This window comes from Callorhinus ursinus, unplaced genomic scaffold (assembly GCF_003265705.2).
Source record: "Callorhinus ursinus isolate GAN/ISIS: 27379988/994484 unplaced genomic scaffold, GSC_fseal_2.0 scaffold61, whole genome shotgun sequence".
NCBI lineage: Eukaryota > Metazoa > Chordata > Mammalia > Carnivora > Otariidae > Callorhinus > Callorhinus ursinus.
The window spans coordinates 3,802,284-3,821,654 of NW_027397123.1; the positions used below are offsets into that span (position 1 = coordinate 3,802,284).

Genomic DNA, 19,371 nt, shown 5'->3' on the forward strand with positions numbered 1-19,371 from the left:
ATACTTAGAATGTGAACAACTGTGAATCATCCAGTTAAGAAAAAAGGACAGGGAAGCCCCCAGGAGCCCCTACCCAGTTACAGCCCCTCCCATCGCCTGAGGTAACCACCTCTGACTTTTGAGATAATCATTTCCTTTTTTGTCTTTTCTGTATGGGTCAGCCACCCACGTACATATTCCTAACACTACTGTTTCATTTTCCCTGCCTTCAAGTGTATTGGATGGAATAATGCAGCGTGTCCTGTTCGGTGTCTGCTTCTTTCACTCACTACTATGCACGTGAGATTTAACCATGGGGTCGGACACATCAGTAGTCTGTTCCTTTTTCATTGCCATATAGTATTCCATATAGTATGCCATTGTAGAGACCACAGTATATCTCTACCCGTTCTGCGGTTGATGGAAATTTGGGTGCTTTGTGGCCGTGACAAACAGTGCGGCTGTGAACGTTCCTTCCTCTACTTGTTTCCCAACCGCCACGTCCCAGTTCTCTAAGATGTATGCTCAGCCTGGAACAGCTGGGTTACAGGTTATGTGCATTTTCAAATTGACTCAGTAACACTGCCATCTTTCCTATTTGAAAATGTAGTAATTGCAATAAGCGAGGTTAAGTAACTTTCCCAAGATCACAAAACCGAATGGCCTTGAACCCGGAGATCCTTGTTCCAGAGCCCATGCTTTCCCTTACACAATTGTGAGCTCTTCTGCTGAGGGTTGTTGGGGGCTATTATTGGGGGTTTCCATTCCTGTCCCCATTATTATGAACTCTGTCCCCATCAGTTAATAATTAACTGTCCCCCAAGGAGCCTATGATCCTAAAAGATTTGCCTTGCCCTGGCTACTGCCTGGTTAATCAGTCACTGTCCCTGGCCGCTCAAGGGGCACTTGGTAGACCTCCTGCCTCCAAAGCCCCTTTACTTGCTCTAGAAGCGGCTAGGGATTCATGATGCTTCGGACCTGTCGTGTGCTCTGTTCCCAAGCTGGACCCTCTGCTGGGGGCTGGCAGCCCTTGAGCTTTGACGGTGGGGCTTTTCACCTCAAAGGCACAGGAGAACTGACACGAGCTTTGTTGGTGCTGCGGCTGTGTGCCTGGCCCCCTCTGGTCACACATGGCTTGGCGGTGAGCAGGGACCCTGGGGACTGGCCTTGGGCATCCCCAGACTGGGCTCTGAGCCCTTGCTCTCTGTCACTCCAGCTCCAGGCCTGGTCTCAGCGACTCCTGGGCTCCCGGCTCTCAGGCGCACTTCTCCGAGCATCTATCTATGGGCAGTTTGTGGCTGGTGAGACAGCAGAGGAGGTGAAGGGCTGCGTCCAACAGCTCCAGACCCTAGGCCTTCAGCCCCTGCTGGCAGTACCCACCGAGGAGGAGCCAGACTCAGCTGTCAAGACTGGGTGAGTAAGGGCCAGGCCCAGGGAGGCTGGGAGGTTGGCAAGAAGGGGACTGGTGGGCTCCAGAAGCTAATGCCCGCTGGCTGGGCAGTGAGGCCTGGTATGAGGGGAACTTCAGTGCTATGCTTCGGTGTGTGGACCTGTCACGAGGCCTGCTGGAGACCCCTGGCCCGACTGGGAACATCCTTATGCAGCTGAAGGTGACGGCGCTGACCAGTGCTCGGCTCTGTGTAAGGGACGGGCAAGATGGGGGAGGGAGGGTATGGCTGCCTACCAGGTCCCCCTCACCACTCCACCCACCACCTCATTCCAGAAGGAGCTAACCTCATGGATCAGAAAACCAGGGGCTTCCTTGGAGCTGAGTCCCGAGAGGCTGGCTGAAGCCATGGACTCTGGGCGGGTAAGGAACTCAGGCTGGTAGAGAATGGGTGGTTGGTGGGGAAGTGGGCGCAAGCAGAGTTCTCTATACTTGGATGTAGCAGGCACCTGCCTGGCACCTGCTTGTAAGCAGGATGTTCGAACTATGTAACTACTGCTGCTCCCCAGGCTTGGAACAATCAGAAATAAATGTGGCTATAGCCCTGGGGTGTGGCTGGAATGGATGGAATATATGGGTCATCTGGGGGTCCTAGGCGAGGGCCTGGGGGCTGGGAGTTCACAGAAGAGGGAGTGAGACAGTAGTTCTTTACCAACTCAAAAAGAGTAATCAGTATTTGGTCAATCAACTCAGCTATGTTGTGTGCTGACTGGAAGTTATGATTAGGCCAGTGGGGTTTTGGTTTGGTCATTCATTCATTCACTCATTCCTTTTTATTTCCATACACTATTGCTACCCTCCCTGCCATTGGCATCCCTAATACAAACACCTGGTTTTCCTTTTCCATCTCTGCTAGTTCATTCTCAATCCTTGTTAGGTTCTTCTCTGCCTGTCTCTTCAATATGGCGCTTTCCCAAGTCTAGGTCGTGGCTCCCACCTCCTCACTCCTTACTCCCCTCGATGGGGGCTTCTTATCCACCCTGCAGCCTCAGTTTCCCCACTGGGTACTCATGAGGCCCACAGTTGTCTCCAGACCCAGCCTTTCCCCTGAGTCCCTGGACATCCTCCAGACCCCTCACACCTACCAGGTCCCACCCTGGCTTCAGTGTCTCCCCAAACCTGCCCCCCTTCCTGTCCCCATCTCAGAAACAGCCCTCCCATCCCCTGTCTCAGTCCCTACCCTAGAGGAAGGTGAAGATTGAGTTAAATATTTGGTGAGGTACCCAAAATAGCACCAGGCACCAAGTAGGCCCTCTCTGAGGGTGGCCATCATATGTAGGGAGTTTCACCAGCTACTTACTCCTCAGAACTCTCCCAAGACTCCACCCCCAGCCAGAGGGAGACAATTCTCTGAGGACAAGATAACTGGGCAGGTACCCCAGCTCTTCCCTCTTGCTGGAAAGTTTTCTCCACTAAGCCAAGGCGGGGGGGGATGCCACAGCCTGATCCTGGGGCATTCCATTAGCAGACCTAGGCCTGTGTCTACATCTGGACTCTGTTGGATCTGGTAGAACTAAGTCCCACCTGTTCCTCCTTCTTGAACCCCCCAATTTCTCTGAACACAGCTGGACTCCTTGAGTCGCCAGCCCCTCATATTCACCTTTGGAATGTCCATAACAAGAACGTAAGTTAGGGACAATTATTTCCACTGTGCTCCCCCAGGGGTGTACGAAATGATGACCAAGACAAACTCGCAGTCCTTGAGGCACTCACTTGCTAGTCAGGGAGGGACAAGAGACACTCAATGACTAAAACCAAAGTCACTAAGTAACAAGTATAAATAAGCATTGTAGGGACAAATAAGGCTGAGGAAGGAGAAGGGAAAGCCCCAAAAAGTGAGTTGCAAATGTGAACCAGGGAAAACCTCATTGAGAAGGTGACATTGAGAAAAACACCTGGAGAATAGATCGGAGTGAAGTAAGTGGACATCGAGGGGAAGAGTGGTCCTGGCAGAAGGAACAGCCAGAGCAAAGGCCCTGAGGCAGAAAGGTACCAGGCATGCTGAAAGACTAGCAGGGAGGCCAGCATGGCTGGAAGACTGTGAGCTTGAGCTTGGGAGAGCTGAGGAGATGAGAGCAGAGGGGCCAGATGGGTGGAGCCTCGTGGGCTGCAATGAGGCTCCGGCCTTACATGAAAATATGGAGGTCCTAAGAGACCTAATACCAGATGACAATTCTGGCACTTCCTATGAGCTGGCTACTCTTCTATGCACTTCCTACGTATTAATTCCTAAGTCTCCTCACTCACCGAGCTTCAGTCTCCTCACTGGACAAGGAAGCTTGGAGTAACTGTCTACCATGATCATTGCGAAGATTACATAAATAAGATAGCATATGTAGTCACTTATTATTATAACAACAACATATATCGAGTGCTTATCATGTGCTGGCCCCATCCCATTCTTATGTCCAGGCACGTCTTATAGGTCCACACAGCAACTCCATGAGGGAGATGCCATTATCCTCTAATCGTTGAAAAAACAGACAAAAATTGAGGCCCAGAGAGGTGATATGGCTTGCCCAAGGCCACACAGTAAGTGGTGGAGTCTGGATTCAAACCCAGATCCTGGGCTCTTAACCACTTTATTCACCTCAATAAATAGTATCTATGTGATACAGCTACGTTTCCTATTTCTAAAAATTTCTAAACTTTTCTCCCTTCTGGGTGATGGCGGAGAGGAGACACAGGCCCCGGAAGGATCCGGTCACCTGAGCCATTCTCGCCTCCCCTGCTGCTCCTCCAGGATCTCCAGGTCTCCTGCCTCAACGCCGAGCAAAACCAGCATCTCCGGGCCTCTCTGAGCCGCTTGCACCGGGTAGTCAAGGTAACACCTGCCGTGGCCTGGCTCCACCATGCGTGCTGGGCGCCCTGAGGCCTGACCGCAGCCCCTCTCACCTGCAGCATGCCCGGGCCCAGCACGTGAGGCTCCTGGTGGACGCCGAGTATACCTTCCTGAACCCGGCTCTCTCTCTGCTGGTGGATGCCCTGGCCATGCGCTGGAACAGCCCCGGGGAAGGGGGGCCCTGGGTGTGGAACACTTACCAGGCCTATCTGAAGGTGTGTGGTGAACTGTGGGGGACCGCGGGCTGGGGTCCCGGGGGCCCTGACCCGAAGCTGCCGGGATGCCCCGCCAGGACACACATGAGCGGCTGAGGCGGGCCGCGGAGGCAGCTGACAGGGCTGGCCTGGCCTTCGGAGTCAAGTTGGTACGAGGGGCATATCTGGACAAGGAGAGAGAAGTGGCTCAGCACCATGGGACAGAAGACCCCACTCAGCCGGACTATGAGGCTACCAGTCAGAGGTAGGACTGGGCCAGACAGGCCTCGGAGATAAATAAGATCTAACCTGGCACACTGCCCATGATGCTAAGCATCCTGTGTATGTCCACATAGCATTTCCTCCCCCTGGTCCAGGACATCGTCACTTCCTGCCTCCTCTTTGGGGTCCCTGCTCCCTCCTTTGTCCACCACCCCAATCTGTACCCCACAGGCAGCTAGAGGGAGCCTGTTAATATCTAAGTCAAATCCTGTCCCTCTTCAAAACCCTTCCTTCACTCCCACTGCCCCTTAATAAACCCAAAATCCTTACAGCAGCCCCCCACCCCCACATAATCAGGTCTTGTCACCTCAACTTCTCTTCCGCCCACTCTGTTCCTCCAAACAGGCCTCCTTGATGATCCCCAGGGCCTTTGCACTTCCTATTCCCACTGCTTAGAACGTTCTCCCTCCAGACAGCTGCTTGGCTCAATCCTTCACCTCCTTGTTGGTACCTCCTCAGGGGACCTTCCTTGCTCTCCCTATCAAAAACTAGAACACCCACACTACTCTTTTCCTAAATTTACTTTTCCTCTTTAGCACTTACCAGCACCCGAGGTTCTATACACTTTCATATTCAACTGCACACTGTCTGTCTCCTCCTCTAGAGCGTGGGCCCAGGAGGGCAGGGGTTTCTGATTTGTTCATTGTTGAGCATCCAGTGCTTAGAATTGTGCCTGCTATGAGGCAGGTTCTCAGTACAGATCTGCTGAACACATAAACAACCCCCAAGCAGTAGGTACTATTATCCCCCTGCCCAATTTCACAGGGGAAGGAACCCAGGCACAGAGAGATAGAACCACTTACCCAAGGTCACATAGTTAGTAAGTGGCACAGCCAAGTTCTGAACCCAGCAGACTGACTCTAGAACCTGCATTCTTACCCACCTCAAATCACCCTGTGCTGGGAGCAAAATATGGGCGAGCTCCTTGGGCCCCCATCCCATGACCCTGGGAAGAAGGAAACTGTTCCTTTACCACATACTTTCTGATCACCTGACTTAGATCAGGACCTGGGCTGGACCCTGGTCCCACTCCCAACTAAATGTTGTCCCCAGGCCCTGTCCCCGTAGAGCTTAAAAATCTACCTCCAGGGGCACCTGGGTGGCTCAGTCGCTAAGCGTCTGCCTTCGGCTCCCAGGGTCCTGGGATCGTGCCCTGCATTGGGTTCCCCGCTAGGCGGGAAGCCTGCTTCTCCTTCTCCCACTCCCCCTGCTTGTGTTCCCTCTCTCGCTGTGTCTCTGTCAAATAAATAAATAAAATCTTTAAAAAAAAAAAAAAAAACCTACCTCCATTTCACACTGGATCCAGGAGAGGTTTGTAGAGCCACAGGGACTGACCCAAGCTCACAGGGCAATGGGCCACACCATGGCCAGAAGCTAGGCTTGCATCCAAGGCCCAGGAGGGCTCCCACATACGTTTGTGCCCCACAGGCTTAATCACTGGCACCATTATTATTATTCTTTACTAAGATATAATTCACATACCATAAAATTCACCATTTCAAAGTGTACAATTCAGTGGATTTTAGTATATTCACAAGGCTGTGCAACCATCACCACTAATTCCAGAACATTCCATCACCCCCCAAAAGAAACCATGTCCATTAGCAGTCATTCCCCATTTGCCTCCCCTTAGGCCCTAGCAGTCTCTCATCTATTTTCTGTCCTATGGATTTGCCTCTTCTGGACATTTCATATCAACGGAGTCATATAATGTATGGCTTTTTGTGTCTGGCCTGTTTCACTTAGCATAATGTTCTCAGGGTTCAACCACGTTGACAGATGAATCAGTGCTTCAGTCCCTTACGTCTAAATAACATTCCACTGTATGGGCGTACCACATCTTGTTTAGCCACCCATCAGCTGATGGATATTTGTATCGCTTCCACTTTTGGCTATGGTGACCAGGGTTGCTATGAACATTCGGGTGCATATTCTTCTGTAAATATGCACTTTCAATTCTCTTGAAAGCTCAATTCTCTACAAGTGGAAATGCTGGGTTATACAGTAACTCCGTTTAACTTTTTGAGGAATTGTCAGATGATTTTCCAAAGCTGCTACACCATTTTGCATTCATACATTACACATTCTGAATAAATAATAAGTTTATGTGATTAAAAATCAAAATGAGGGGCACGTGGGTGTCTCAGTCAGTTGAGCATCTGACTCTTGGTCTCAGCTCAGGTCCTGACCTCAGGGTCATGGGATCGAGCCCTGAGTTGGGCTCTGTGCTCAGAGCAGAGTCTGCTTGGGACTCTCTCTCTCCCTCTGCCCCTTCCCCTGCTTGTGTGCATGCTCTCTCTCTCAAAATGAATAAATAAATCTTTAAAAGAAAATAAAAATGATATGCAGTACCTGGATGGCTGTCGGTTAAGTGTCCAACTCTTAATTTCAGCTCAGGTCATGAACTCAGGGTCATGAGATCGAGCTCTGCATAGGGCTCTGTGCTGGGTGTAGAGCCTGCTTGGGATTCTCTCTCTCCCTCTGCCTCTCTCCCCCACTCGCTCGCTCTCTCTAAAAAAATAAAAATGATATGAAATGAATACACTGACATATCTCACTTCCACCCAAATCCCCCTCTCATTTTGGAGTCTCCTTGCTCTCCACAGGTGGCTACTTTTGTTAGTTTCTCACACATTTCTTAAGTTCCTTTATCCCAAAACAGGCAAACACAGAGATTTGTGTGTGTCTATGTGCAAAAGGCATCATGCCTACACACTGCTCCTTGCTTTTCCACTCAATTGCATATTTTAAAGGGAGAATAGTCTAATGATAATAAACCCAGGCTCTGGAGCATCAGAGAGCCTAGGTTCAAATCCCAGCCCAGCCACTTTTAGCTGTGTGACCTGGGGACAAGCTTCAGTCTTCCCCTCTGTAAAATGAGGATAACCAGGACATCTACCGCCTGGAGCTGACTTGAGTGAATGTATGTGGGTCAGGCAGAATCCTGGAGGAAAGAGAATTCCAAGCAAAGGGGTTAAACTAAAGGAAATGTAGTAAAATGCACTCTCTCTATAGAGGGTGGGCAAGGTTAGGGGAACCCCTAAGAGCATGAAGCTCTTACAACCGCTGTTCCAGAGCTGAGGAAGGAGGGTCACCCTAAAGCTGAGGAAGGTGTCACCATGCACAAGACAGTCAGCATGGGCCAGAGAGGGGGCTAGGGGGTGAAATACCCCAAGCTCCCTCTCCTCCCATTTTCTGATCTCCTGCTCATTCCTCCATGGGTGATAGAGAACATAAAAGTCAGCTTCCTGAGGGGCAGAGAAGGTTAGAGAACAGATCTGGGGGGCAATGGAGAATAACCAGTGATGTCCTTAGGATGGCATTTGGCCAGCAGCAAGCTGGGAAAGCATTTGCCAGTCAGTTTACCTTTTCATATCAGTGCCCCAGAGTGTCCTCACCCTTCTTTAGTGCCTGGCGCTCCACTATCCTTTGTGTGCCGTCATTCATTTGAGCCAGGCCCCATCGACAGACCAATTGCATTACTGCTCCTCATGTTCCGTGGCCAATGCTGCAGTGAATGACCTTGGTAAATGTCATCTCATGCACAGAATGTGGCCCTTTGCTGTGAGACGGCCATTGAGTCAGGGGCTTTATGACACCCTCATCTCACTCCATCCTCAACAGTGCTGTTAGGTGAACTTGAATCGTTAAAAGAGAGGCTCAGAGAAGGGCTATCCCTTGTGCCTGGTGCAGGTGAAATGGGGGTACTGTCTGACTCCAGAGTACTTGCCCTTAAGCACCCCACCTCCCAAGGACAGGAATCCAGAGTCCCTGGGGCCTGACCCTTAATCACCAGGTGCCATAAGCTGAACAGAATGTCTCCCTTAAGTTACAGCCGCTGTCTGGAGCTGATGCTGACCCAGGTGTCCCACCGTGGCCCCATGTGCCATCTCATGGTGGCTTCCCACAATGAGGAATCTGTTCGCCAGGCAACCAAGCGGTACGTAGAGGGATGAGAAATGGGTACCCGCAAGAAGGCCCCCTCCCTTCCTCTCCCCCTTGCTCACATGCCAGGAATGGGCAGAGGGTGGTGGACATGGAATAGGGGGAGAGATGGTGAGGGGCCAGTAGGTTCACAGGGATTCAGGGGGGCCTATCCAAAATATTTAACCCCCGCTAAACCTGTAGGCCCTGTAGGTCCCAGCTAAACAAGACATTGCTCCTTACTTGCTGGGGCACAGGGAGGTCTGAGGGTTCCAGGGAAGGAGCTGGGACTCACTGGGGAGTTTTCAGGGAACTGAGAGCAGTGTTTATTTATCACTGAGTTCGGAAGTACTTCAAAATTTTAATAACTGGAACAGCCATATGAGTGCATAATGGCTGACGGTCAGCTCTGGATCCAGCCACTGTCTGGACTGATGATGTGGCCTTTTCTACAGCATGTGGGAGCTGGGCATTCCTCTGGATGGGCCTGTCTGTTTTGGACAACTTCTAGGGATGTGTGACCACGTCTCCTTGGCACTGGGTATGTGAATGGCTCATTCTCCCCATACCCCACCACCATGACCCACCCAGCCCTCAGCCTCATCCCCTCCCAGCCAAATCCCTCCTTCCACTCCCAAACAGTGCCTGCCCAGGCTCCCCTCCAGAGCCTGCAGCTGGCCCAGCCACCAGACTCTTCCGGATAGATTTGTTGCTCCCGTATCTGAAGGCCTTGCTCACCTGTCTTTGAGCCTGCTGTCTGCTGCTTTTGCTGGTTCTTGATCATGGTGTCTTGTTTCATGCTCTGTTATCTTGACTGTGTTGCTTCCCGGGGTCCGAGACCAGAAGATTTATGTTTTCTTCTTCCAGGTACTAAGGGGTACAGAATTACTTTACCCTAAATTCAGAGCTTGAGGTTTCCTGAGGCATCTCCATGATGCAAATTTGAGCTACAAATATGTGAGGCTAATCCACGGCCTCGATCTCTCAGAGATGAGTTTCTGTTTTCTTCTCTGCTTCACTTATGGTCAAGGCCACCATTCCCTGTGAGTTGGGGAAGGTGGGAGGGTTGACTTCTGGTTAACTCTGGCACTGAGGGTGCAGCTTAATTTGAGGAAGTGCTCCATTACAACTCACCCTGGTCAGGCTCTGGGCCTCAATTCTGCACCCCCTCAACTCTGTGAGGTCACCAAATTTTGCCTTCAGGGTGGAAGTGCTTCCTTGCATCTTTCCCTCTTTGGGTTCTCACTTTCTCTTAATGCTTGGATTACTAAATTCCTTACTCTTTTGGCCGTATTTTAATAACTTTAGGAAGATTTTTCTAAATGTTTACTGCAGGATTTTACGTTTTTTCAGTGGGAAATTTTGTCCAACTCAACTAGTCTGTCATGTCCTCAGAGATGAAAGTCTCTGTTCCAGATGGGGCCTCTCCCCAAACATGAGTTCACACCCTGCCAACACTCTCCCCACAGGGCAGGCCGGCTATGCCGTGTATAAGTCCATCCCTTATGGTTCCCTGGAGGAGGTGATCCCCTACCTGATCCGGAGGGCCCAGGAGAACCGGAGTGTGCTGCAGGGTGCCCGCAGGGAACAGAAGCTGCTCAGCCAAGAACTTCGACGGAGAGTGCTGGGGCGGGGCCTGAGGGTACCCCATTAGCATCATGTGGTTAATAAAGATCCTGAGCTATGGCCCAGGCTGCTGCCCTGCACTGAAGCTCCTCCTTGGGGAAGGGCTATTCTCCACCTCAGTGAGCCCAAGCTAGGGACTCTGCAGCTTAAGAGAGACCGCTAGCTGACCCTAGAGCATAGCAAGGGCATTGATCAAAGACTAATGATGCCTACCCCTCACCCTGAGGCCGACTATCCTGCAGTGGGCCTGGGATCAGCTCTACTCAGCCGGTCAATGACTCATGTGGGAACTTTCTTCACTCCAGGGGATGCCCAGATGAACAGCAGACACTGAGGCACTGAAACCAAGAGGCTGGGAGGGACAGAGGGAAGAGGCAAATCACTTTTTCATTTAATAAGCATTTACTGAGGTTCCTTCTGAGCTATGCTCTGAGATGAACAATGCCGGGGACTCAACACTGACAAAGACAACCGCAGGCCCTGCTTCACAGGGCTTAGTCCAGTAGGGGTAGACAGACCTATCTTAGACAGTGACAGCCTGGTGGATCAAGGGGAGACACCTGGTGATCAAGAGGGCTTCCCAGAGAATTCATAAGGATAACCAAAGGAATACTGAGAAGAGCATTCAAAGGCAAGGGCGTGCGCATAGACAGAAAAGTTTGAAACAGACTAGGGAGTGGGAAGACAGGGATGAAAAGGTAGGCAAGCCTGACAATGCCATCTTTGATGCCAGATCTCAGGGCCTGGACTCTGTCCCAAGGGCCCTGGGGAGTCAGGAGAGTTTCTAGCAAGGGAGGGACAGAGTCAGGTTTGGCTTTAGTAAAGAGTCCCCTGGCTACCATGCAGTGAGTGTACCAGAGTGGGGAGACAGGCTGGGAGCCCAAGGGAAGCTGAAGTAAGAAATCCCTGCAGGTAGCTGGAGCATGGCAGGGCTGTAACAAACGGTGGAGGCGGCTGGTGGGAAGGACAATCTAGAGGCTGAGTGGATGGGCCCTCGGGCTGAGAGGCTGGATGGGAGGGAGACACTGAAGGGCGAGGCCCAGGGCTCTGGCTTGAAGAGGGGGTACCCTGAGATGGCGATTGGGAGGAAATGCAGTTTGGGGGAGATACTACAAGTGTGGGACTCAGTGGATGGGAGGGTCTCAGAGGATTTCCAGGGCGAGGTGTCCAGGACACTGTGGGGCCCCAGGTTTGGGGCAAAGAGATGACGCTGGGGTTAGGGAAAAGAGACAGCCCGTGGTGGTGGTAAGAAGCGTGGGAAGAAGACAGCCAAGGACAGGGATCAGGAAGCGCCCACCACCTCAAACAAGTCCTGGGGCAGGCGTAACGGGGATAACACGTACCTCGAAGGTGGATATGGCTTTCTCTTCTTTTGCATCACCTCAGCGCCGGAAGGGCGCCTCTCAGAGGAGGGGGGCTACTGCGCAAGCGCAAGCCACTGATGCGCATGCGCCCCTCATTCCCGCTCAGCCGTGGGAGCAAGCGCCTGCCTGGGTCACGTGGCGGTCACGTGGCGATCACTGTGGGAGCTAAACGGTAGGTGGAAAGACCCCCTGGGCTGGGGCCTAGGCCCCAGAATCTTCCTAGAGCTTACTGGGCTCTCAGGCTAGGCCCCACCCCCAGACCGCCCCCTTCCCGCATACTCCCCGCTCCTTCCCACCCCTGGTGTCCGGCGGACCCTACCCCTTATGAGACTCCGGCTCCCAGCCCACAGACACGTCCTCCTTCCCCCTCCTTCCTCAGTCTCCTCCAGTAGCCCATAGACCCCACCCCAGCGCCCAGAGGCTTCCCTGGACCTCAGTCCGTGTCCCCAACCCTCACACCCTGTCTCAGTCCGCAGAGCCTGCTTCAGGGCCTCAGCCCCTGCCCTGACTGCTCTCCTCCCTTCCACCCCCTCGCCCAAGCCTGGAGACTCTACCCCTTCTCAGGCCAACCCTCAGGCCCGTCTTCCACCAGACCCTTTTCCTAAACCACTAGTCTCCTTTCCTCAACTCAGATCCTATCCCTGGAGCCCTTACACCCCCCCCCCCCCCCCAGAAAGAATGCCCAGCCCTCAGACTCCCTTAGACCCCAGACCTGCCGGGCTGTCGTTCTCCCAGATCCCACCCCTTTTCTCATTCAAACACCTGAACAGCGGAGCAGATTCCTCCTGATAGTCCCCTCCCTTTCTCACTCGGCTCTCCAGGACTCCCAGCCAGCTCTGTTTTTATTACCCCCAGGTAATAAAGAGGTCCTCTGTTTACTTCCTCCTCCCTCATGAGACACCCCTAGGTGATCCGTGCCCAGGAGCTGAGCGGCTGGAGCCCACAGATGCCCTCCCTGCGCTCTCGTTTCCCCGTGGAGCTGGGCTCTGTTAGGGATCCAGAAACCCAGGTGGGACGACTGCATCGCCTGGCGATGGCCAGGGGCCCAGGCTGGGGCCTCACGCGGCTCCTGCGGAGAGGTGAGGGGCCAGCTCAAGAGGCCGTGTAGAAGGTGGGACTTCTACACGCTCAACAGTTGTGTACCAGGCGCCTGTGGTGTACCAGCCTCTGTCGTCTATGACGGGGATTTAGGGACGACCTTCTGGGTCATTGTGAATGAAATCTATCATGAGAATTTAAGAGAGTGGTGAAGATGAAGTACCTACACCAAGAAGGGTGGCTTTATAGGAGCCGGTCATGCAAACCACACCCCCACCCCAGGGAGACAGAGCCACTGCAAAGGCCTTGAAGTCAAACTGTTAAGTAGCAGCAGTGGGGGAGGGGACTCAGAGAGAGGGCTGAAGCCTAAGAGGCAGCAGCTCCATCCAGACAGGAAAGGGCCTCTGAAGTAGTGGGTGAGTTCTGTTATATTTTGTTCTGTGTGTGGGGAGGGAAGCCATTGGAGCTGTAGGCAGGAAATTAACATCTAATTTACAATTTCCATTTTTCATCGATTTCTCTAAGTCGATTGTGTTTCTGGCTACTTTCTGAATTCTAATAGTTGTAGTTTTTGAATTCTTTTACTTTTGTTACCCACAGATGGTGACAGTTTGGTCTCGGCCCTTTCAGCTTTTTTTTTTCTCCTGTGAGGTGTTGGCCAGAACCCCCAAGCCCCCAAACCTTGTTGTCAATGGATATCTCTTAACTTGTTCTTGATATTAAAGGGAATTAATCTGTATTTCTGCATTAAGTATTGTGGGTGCTCTTGGGTTTTGGTATATAATTTTTATAAAGTGAGGAAGTTCCTGTTTAGTCTTCGCTTTTTGAGGTATTTGCCCCCGTCAGTCATAAGTAAGTATTGAATTTTATTTTTATTTATTTAATTTAGTCATTCATCACTTACCTATACCACCCAGTGCTCATCATAACAAGTGCCTTCCTTAATAACCATCTCCCATTTAGCCCATCCCCCACCCACCTCCCTCCATCAACCCTCAGTTTGTTCTCTGTCATTAAGAGTCTCTTATGGAAGTTTTGAATTTTATCAGGTGCTTTTTCTGTATTTACTGAGCCAGATGTGATCTTTGTTCTTTAGTCCATGAATGTGTTTTCCTACATTGATTGATTTTCTTATGTTGAATCGTCCTTGATTTCTGGGAATAAATCAATTGGATAATCCCTTTTAATCTCTTTAGGGGGTTAGCATATATGACCATAAATGGAAGTGAAACATTTCATTTTTGGTTCTGGAAATGTACCTGACTTTGGAATTAAGGTCATACTAGCCTCATAAAAGGAGCCTTGCCCTCTCTCTCTCTCTCTCTCTCTCTCTTTTTTTTTTTTTTTGCTTTTGGAACAACTTGTATAGGATTATCTATACGTGAAATGAAATGATTACCATTGTAATGATTATCTATATCATGCAGTGATTTGTGTTTTAAGAAGGTCCTTTTGCAGGGCAAGACAAATGCAGAAAACCAGTTAGGATGCCATTGCAAAAAACAGTGGGCTACTGGATAAAATAGGGTGCAGTAGTTGTGATATTCAGATGTTCCTAAAGGACCACATTTGGAGAGATTTTGTGACAGAGACCAAGCTGGGTTGGGCCAAGCACATGATTGGTTTTCGCCATATCTGCCTAGGACATAGCGCAAGGACAAAGACACCATGCATTTGCCCTGCATTTGCCCTCAGTAGGGAGATAGGAAGGGCCTAGAGGAAGAAGAATTCAGGGTAATGGGTATGGAGAGGAGGGGTTAGGAAGGGGATCTGAGCAGAATGAGGGGGGGGGAAGAGATTGGCATAAGTGGAGGTGCAGAGGAGATTGCTACTTGGATTCGGCTCTTAGAAGCAGTATTCAAAAATAAACTTGAGAGATTTCCTGATAAAATCCAAAGAGTTTGCTTTTCTTGAAGAACTGGATGCTAGCCACGTGGGACCTGTATAGATTCACTGAAGTAGAGCTGGGTGGAGGCTGCCAGCTTTGGACAGTGCACGAGGCTCCTGTCAGCTGAGGTCCCTGAGAAGTCCACTTCCCCCCCGGCCCCTGGGTACCTTTGTGTGATTTTTGACACTTCTGGGGTGGCAGATGGGTGGCAGCATGGCAGGTGGATGTCACCCCTTGTGGCAACTCTGTAGACTTATTAATGGTGAGCACTGTGTTGAGACAGATTCTGAGCAGAGTCCCCAGTGGTTGGAGGGTGGGGGTTCAGGACATACAGATAGAATCTGGAGTTGAGGGTCACCCAGGCAAGGAAGGACTGCGGGGACTGGGAATTGGCAGAGGCGTTGCATAGCAGTCCCCGGGACCTCTGCCTCTGGAGTAAAGGGCAGGAACAGTCCTAAGCCTTGCTGCCCCTCAGTTGTCCAGGTGGATGGTGAGAACTCTGCTGGGCAGACGGGGCTCTTCCTCTCGGCACTGCTGGGCCACAGCTCTGCCGTGCAGCTCTTGCTGACCTTTGGCGCCAACCCCAACCAGTGAGTGGACCGAAGGCGGTGCCCCCACGCTCCCAGGGGTCTGGGTCAGAACCCCAGAGAGCCTGAGAGCCAGGGCTTTCCTCCCCAGAGACCACTCCCTCATGACACCTTTCCATCCTGATGACCCTTCCATGCCCAGTGATCTTCCCCCTTGTTCTCTGGATTAACCCCTCCTTGTCCTCCAGGGACTACTCCCATTCTCCTGGTTACTGTCATGCTCACAATGAGACTCTCACCTCTCAAAGACCCCGCTGTGTCCCCAAGCGACCCCTCCTGTCCCGATGTCCACCTCCCATGTTCACCGTGACTCCTCTCATCCCGCCACCCCTTGTCCCCGTTCCGCCCCTTTCCTAATACATTTCTGTCCTCATTGTTCTGATACAGCCGCTGCCTCGATGGCAGCACACCTGTGCACGCAGGCGCCTTCTCGGGCCGCAGTCTGGTGATGCTGCACCTGCTCCAGGCGGGGGGTGACCTGCGTTTGCATGACCAGCAGGGTCGCACGCCTCGGGACTGGGCAGAGCAGGGTGGTGCCAAGCAGAGCTGGGAGGTGAGCAGTGGCCCAGGTGGGGTGGGGGCATATAGAGCCAGCACCCGCACCTGCCTCACTGCACACGGCCCCCATCCAGGTGCTGGAGCTGTTAGAGCTATGCCGAGCCCACATATCGGCACTAGCGCATGGCGGTGAGTTGGCAGCCAATGCATCCCTGGGCCAGTTGCAGGCCAGCTCTAGACACAGCCCGTGTGGCTCTCTGTCCTTGCCGCGGCTGGTGCATGCGGACAGGTAACCACCCCCAGCCTGAAGCCCAGTCAGCCACCACCCCCAGCTGCCCTAGACTTACCCCTGGCCTTCCGTTTGACCCAGGGCACCGAGGCCAGAGCACAGCAGAAGACCCTCCCAAATCCCAGCCTTGGGGTTTGGCCAGGTAAGCGGGAGAAGTTGGGGGAGCAGGGAACACCCCTGTCCGCTTTGTGCCTCATAGTCCCACTCCCCATCCCCAGCTGAGCAGCCTGTGGCCACTGGGGCTGGTAACAGGCATACCCCTCGCGGACCCCAAGGAGCTGCTGCCAGCCCAGGGCGAGCCCGACCGCACCTACGAGAGCAGCTCCCACACCCTCATGGCCAAGTGAGAGAGAGCCCCTCCCACACCCCCTGCCTAGCTGTCCAGCGGAGTCTGGGAGGTGTCCAGCTCTCCTCCTTCCCTCATAGGAAGACCCCCCCCATTTCAGACCTGTGCTCTTTTCCCCTCCCCATTCTCTAGCCTCCTGTGGAAGGGCCACCCCGTGACAGCTCGGCAGCTGAAGGCACCTGGAACTCAGCCAGATGTGCTGTTGGCTGACCTTCAGCACTGCAGGTACGCCGCCCCCAGCCTTGCCCCCAGGCTGGCCCAGTCCCCCAGACCGGTCTCCCACCTGCCCTCCGGACTCCAGTGTCTCGTAAACAGGAGGCCAGGGAGTTTGGCAGTGGCCACGGTTGCAGTCTTCACCTCTGGGCCAGCACCTGGCATGGAGCCCTCTTACTGGAGTGACCACCCCTCCTCCCCTCTGTAAAGTGGGTCCCAGGGCTGTGTGCTCTGTATTACGGGCCACAGAGAGGTGGCTGGGCGTAGAGAGGGGTACCCCGGATGCAGTATGAACTGGATGCTGGCCCTGTGAGCCAGGTCTCAGTTTCTCGTCTGTCTGGTGGCTGGTGCAGATCGTCAACCCCTGGCACGTGCTGATCTGTGCCCAGGAGCAGCCCCCACCAAGCGGGTCGGGGCCTCCTTGTGAGTGGCCCGCTCTCCTCCCGCCCAGCACCCTGCACCACCCCAACCTGTTGCTGCTGATGGCACTGAGCCCCTCGGCCGACCTGTCAGGGCTGTGCCTTCTCTTCGAACCCGTGTGGCTGGGCTCCCTGCACGTGGTGCTGCACCCCCGCGGCCCGAGTCCGGGAGGGCCCTGCACCGTGCCGGGCCTGTCGCCCGGCCACCTACTTCTACAAGTGCTGGAGGCCCTGCTGTTCCTGCAGGCCCGCTGGCGCGCTCATGGCGGCCTTAGCTCTCATGCAGTGCAGCTAGTACGGCCAGGCCTGGCCAAGGTGGGCAGCCTGGAGCACGGGCGCCCCCTGCACCAACGCTGGCTGCAGCCCAGGTGAGTGCCCGCCTCCCCTGCCTGCCCCTGTATCCCTGTCCAGTGGCTGCTGGCTCACCAGCACCCCCCCCCACCCCCCCACCCCCCGCCCCGGCCTCCATAGGCCACAGCAGGGCTGCTCCCGGGGAGGCCCAGGCCCGGGGCTGCCCCCGCCTCCTGAACTGTACCCATGGCTGCCACTTGAGCTCATCTGCGGGGACATGCCTGCTGCCACCTCAGATCTCTACAGCTTTTGCATCCTGGCCCAGGAGGTGTTCACCGGTCAGTGAGTGATCCTACACCCTGCCCTGCTGAGGTCGCCCTTCGGGTTGGGTCCCCCAGTCATGCTTCCTCACAGGAGAGCTGCCCTGGGCTGGGAGAAAGGGGCCTGAGGTGAAGGCTAAATTGGAGGCAGGTGAGAGCCCGGCCCTGGATCCCCTGGTGCCGGCCCCCTACCAGGCCCTGGTTCAGGCTGGGCTGGGCCTAGGGCCCGCCGACCGCTGGGGCAGCCTGCAGAACACTCGATACCTGCTGCGGGAGGCCATGGCCCAGGTATGGGACGGGTTGGCCGGGTGGGTGGTAGCCATGGAACCTTAGGCAGGACCCACGTCGCATACTCAGCCTCCTTTCCACAGGACCCAGCTCCTGAGGTGAGCTCCCCGATGCACTGGAGTGCGCGGTGCCCCGTGTCTCAGGGTTTCCTACCAGGTTAGAGGGCACGGAGCGGGTGGTAGCCAGTGCTGAGCGCAGCTCTCCTCCCCCCATTCCAACCAACTGGTCTGTCCCCCCAGAGACACTGTACTGTGAGGTGGTTCCCAGAGCCAAGTCTGCACCCAGGCCTGTGCCCCCTTTGATGTCCCTAGGCCCCTCCCCATGCCAGGTAGGAGCCAGAGCAGGGATCTGGGGGACCAAGGGAGCTGCGGGCCACCGGAGGGACAGGGATGGGGACAGCAGGAGCCAGAGCAGGGATCTGGGGGACCAAGGGAGCCCATGCCACCTCCTGCCGTTGTGTCTGCAGGCCCTGAAGACTCCTGAGGTCACAGGCCGCAGCAGAGTCCAGAGGGCCCCAGCCTGGGACTCTGGCAGCAGCTTGACTCTAGGCAGCAGACTGACTCCTGGCCCCAGCCTCTACCCAGGCTCCAGCCCCGCAGGCCGGGTCAGCCTGCACCGCTGTCTGGAGCCCAGCTCGACAGTATGGATCCCCCCAGGGCCCTGTGTGACCAGACCGTCCGTTTGTTAAACTGTGACCCCTCACCCCAGTTGTCACCAACCCCAGTTTCCCTGGCTGCTTCTCCTTTGACCAGGGACCTCCCAACTGTCCTCTCACTGACCCGTGCCCCCTGACGAACCCGCCTTCCCCCAGGGCCCTGCCCTGCACTCCAGGCTGCGGGACTCAGCCTCCCTGCTGGGGACCCAGGGTTCTGTGGAGCGGTTTGAGAGGAACTCAGCCAAGATGCCAGCCCTGCAGGGGCTGCAGCGGCACACACACACAGGGCCGCCCTGCTGGAGCCCCTGCCCTGTGAGCCCACTCCCTGCCTGCTGACCCACAGGGAGGCCTCTCACACCCTGGAGGCTGCTGGCAGGGAAGGCCACGAGGGTGGGTGAGACAGAGGACCCCGAGCCTGTCTCCTGCCCCCCCACCCCCACCCCCGGCCAAGGCCCATCCCGAGCTCCATGGCTACTGGCTGGCAGCTCCAGCCTTCTTCTCCTACAGGAGTCCAGTCCTGAGCTGATCGGAGGAGGTCTCTTCTCCAGCCTGCAGAAGTAAGAAATGGGCCCTGCTGCCCACACACCGCCCCCCCGCCCCCCGCCGTCCCTTCCTCATCCCTGCGGTGACCCTGGCTCCACCCCTATCCCACTGCTTCCCAGGATGGACCTCCTGGAGGAGATCACAGCAGAGCTGCAAGGTGGACAACTCGGAGACAAGCCCAGCGTCGACCCAGCTCCTGGCACCGTTTCTTAGAGTACCCGTGACTGCCTCTCTGCAGACACCGCCCCTCAGAGCCTCCCAGGAGTGACTTCCCACGCAGCACTTGCTGAAGTGATAAAGTGATAAAGTAACCCAGCTGTCTCTGCCTCTTTGTTCCC

General features: G+C 54.3%; 2 protein-coding genes across 7 annotated transcripts; both read left to right on the forward strand.

Moving 5' to 3' along the window:
* Window positions 1–870: 870 nt before the first annotated feature.
* PRODH2 (proline dehydrogenase 2) lies at window positions 871–10,361 on the forward strand. 3 transcript variants are annotated; one of them, XM_025854505.2, is made up of 10 exons: window positions 873–1,120; window positions 1,196–1,392; window positions 1,481–1,619; window positions 1,703–1,789; window positions 4,170–4,250; window positions 4,328–4,483; window positions 4,561–4,727; window positions 8,574–8,684; window positions 9,124–9,209; window positions 10,138–10,361. In XM_025854505.2, exons 1-10 carry the CDS (start codon window positions 944–946, stop codon window positions 10,320–10,322), a joined length of 1,386 nt encoding a protein of 461 aa, XP_025710290.1. In that variant the 5' UTR covers window positions 873–943; the 3' UTR covers window positions 10,323–10,361. The 3 variants fall into 3 exon arrangements, with proteins under 3 accessions (XP_073741442.1, XP_025710290.1, XP_073741440.1); XM_073885339.1 differs by having other exon boundaries at window positions 1,706–1,789; XM_073885341.1 differs by lacking the exon at window positions 9,124–9,209 and having other exon boundaries at window positions 871–1,120.
* A 1,421-nt stretch (window positions 10,362–11,782) lies between these two features.
* On the forward strand, window positions 11,783–19,331 carry LOC112810722 (inactive serine/threonine-protein kinase TEX14-like). 4 transcript variants are annotated; one of them, XM_073885248.1, is made up of 16 exons: window positions 11,783–11,830; window positions 12,556–12,737; window positions 15,060–15,174; window positions 15,559–15,724; window positions 15,804–15,958; window positions 16,040–16,100; window positions 16,177–16,301; window positions 16,437–16,529; window positions 16,969–17,304; window positions 17,408–17,565; window positions 17,642–17,835; window positions 17,919–17,991; window positions 18,075–18,163; window positions 18,302–18,475; window positions 18,998–19,047; window positions 19,153–19,331. In XM_073885248.1, the coding sequence occupies exons 2-16, from the start codon at window positions 12,605–12,607 to the stop codon at window positions 19,244–19,246; spliced, it is 2,016 nt and encodes a 671-aa protein (XP_073741349.1). In that variant the 5' UTR covers window positions 11,783–11,830; window positions 12,556–12,604; the 3' UTR covers window positions 19,247–19,331. The 4 variants fall into 4 exon arrangements, with proteins under 4 accessions (XP_073741349.1, XP_073741351.1, XP_073741352.1 ...); XM_073885249.1 differs by lacking the exon at window positions 11,783–11,830 and having other exon boundaries at window positions 12,528–12,737; XM_073885250.1 differs by lacking the exons at window positions 15,559–15,724; window positions 15,804–15,958.
* Window positions 19,332–19,371: the final 40 nt, after the last annotated feature.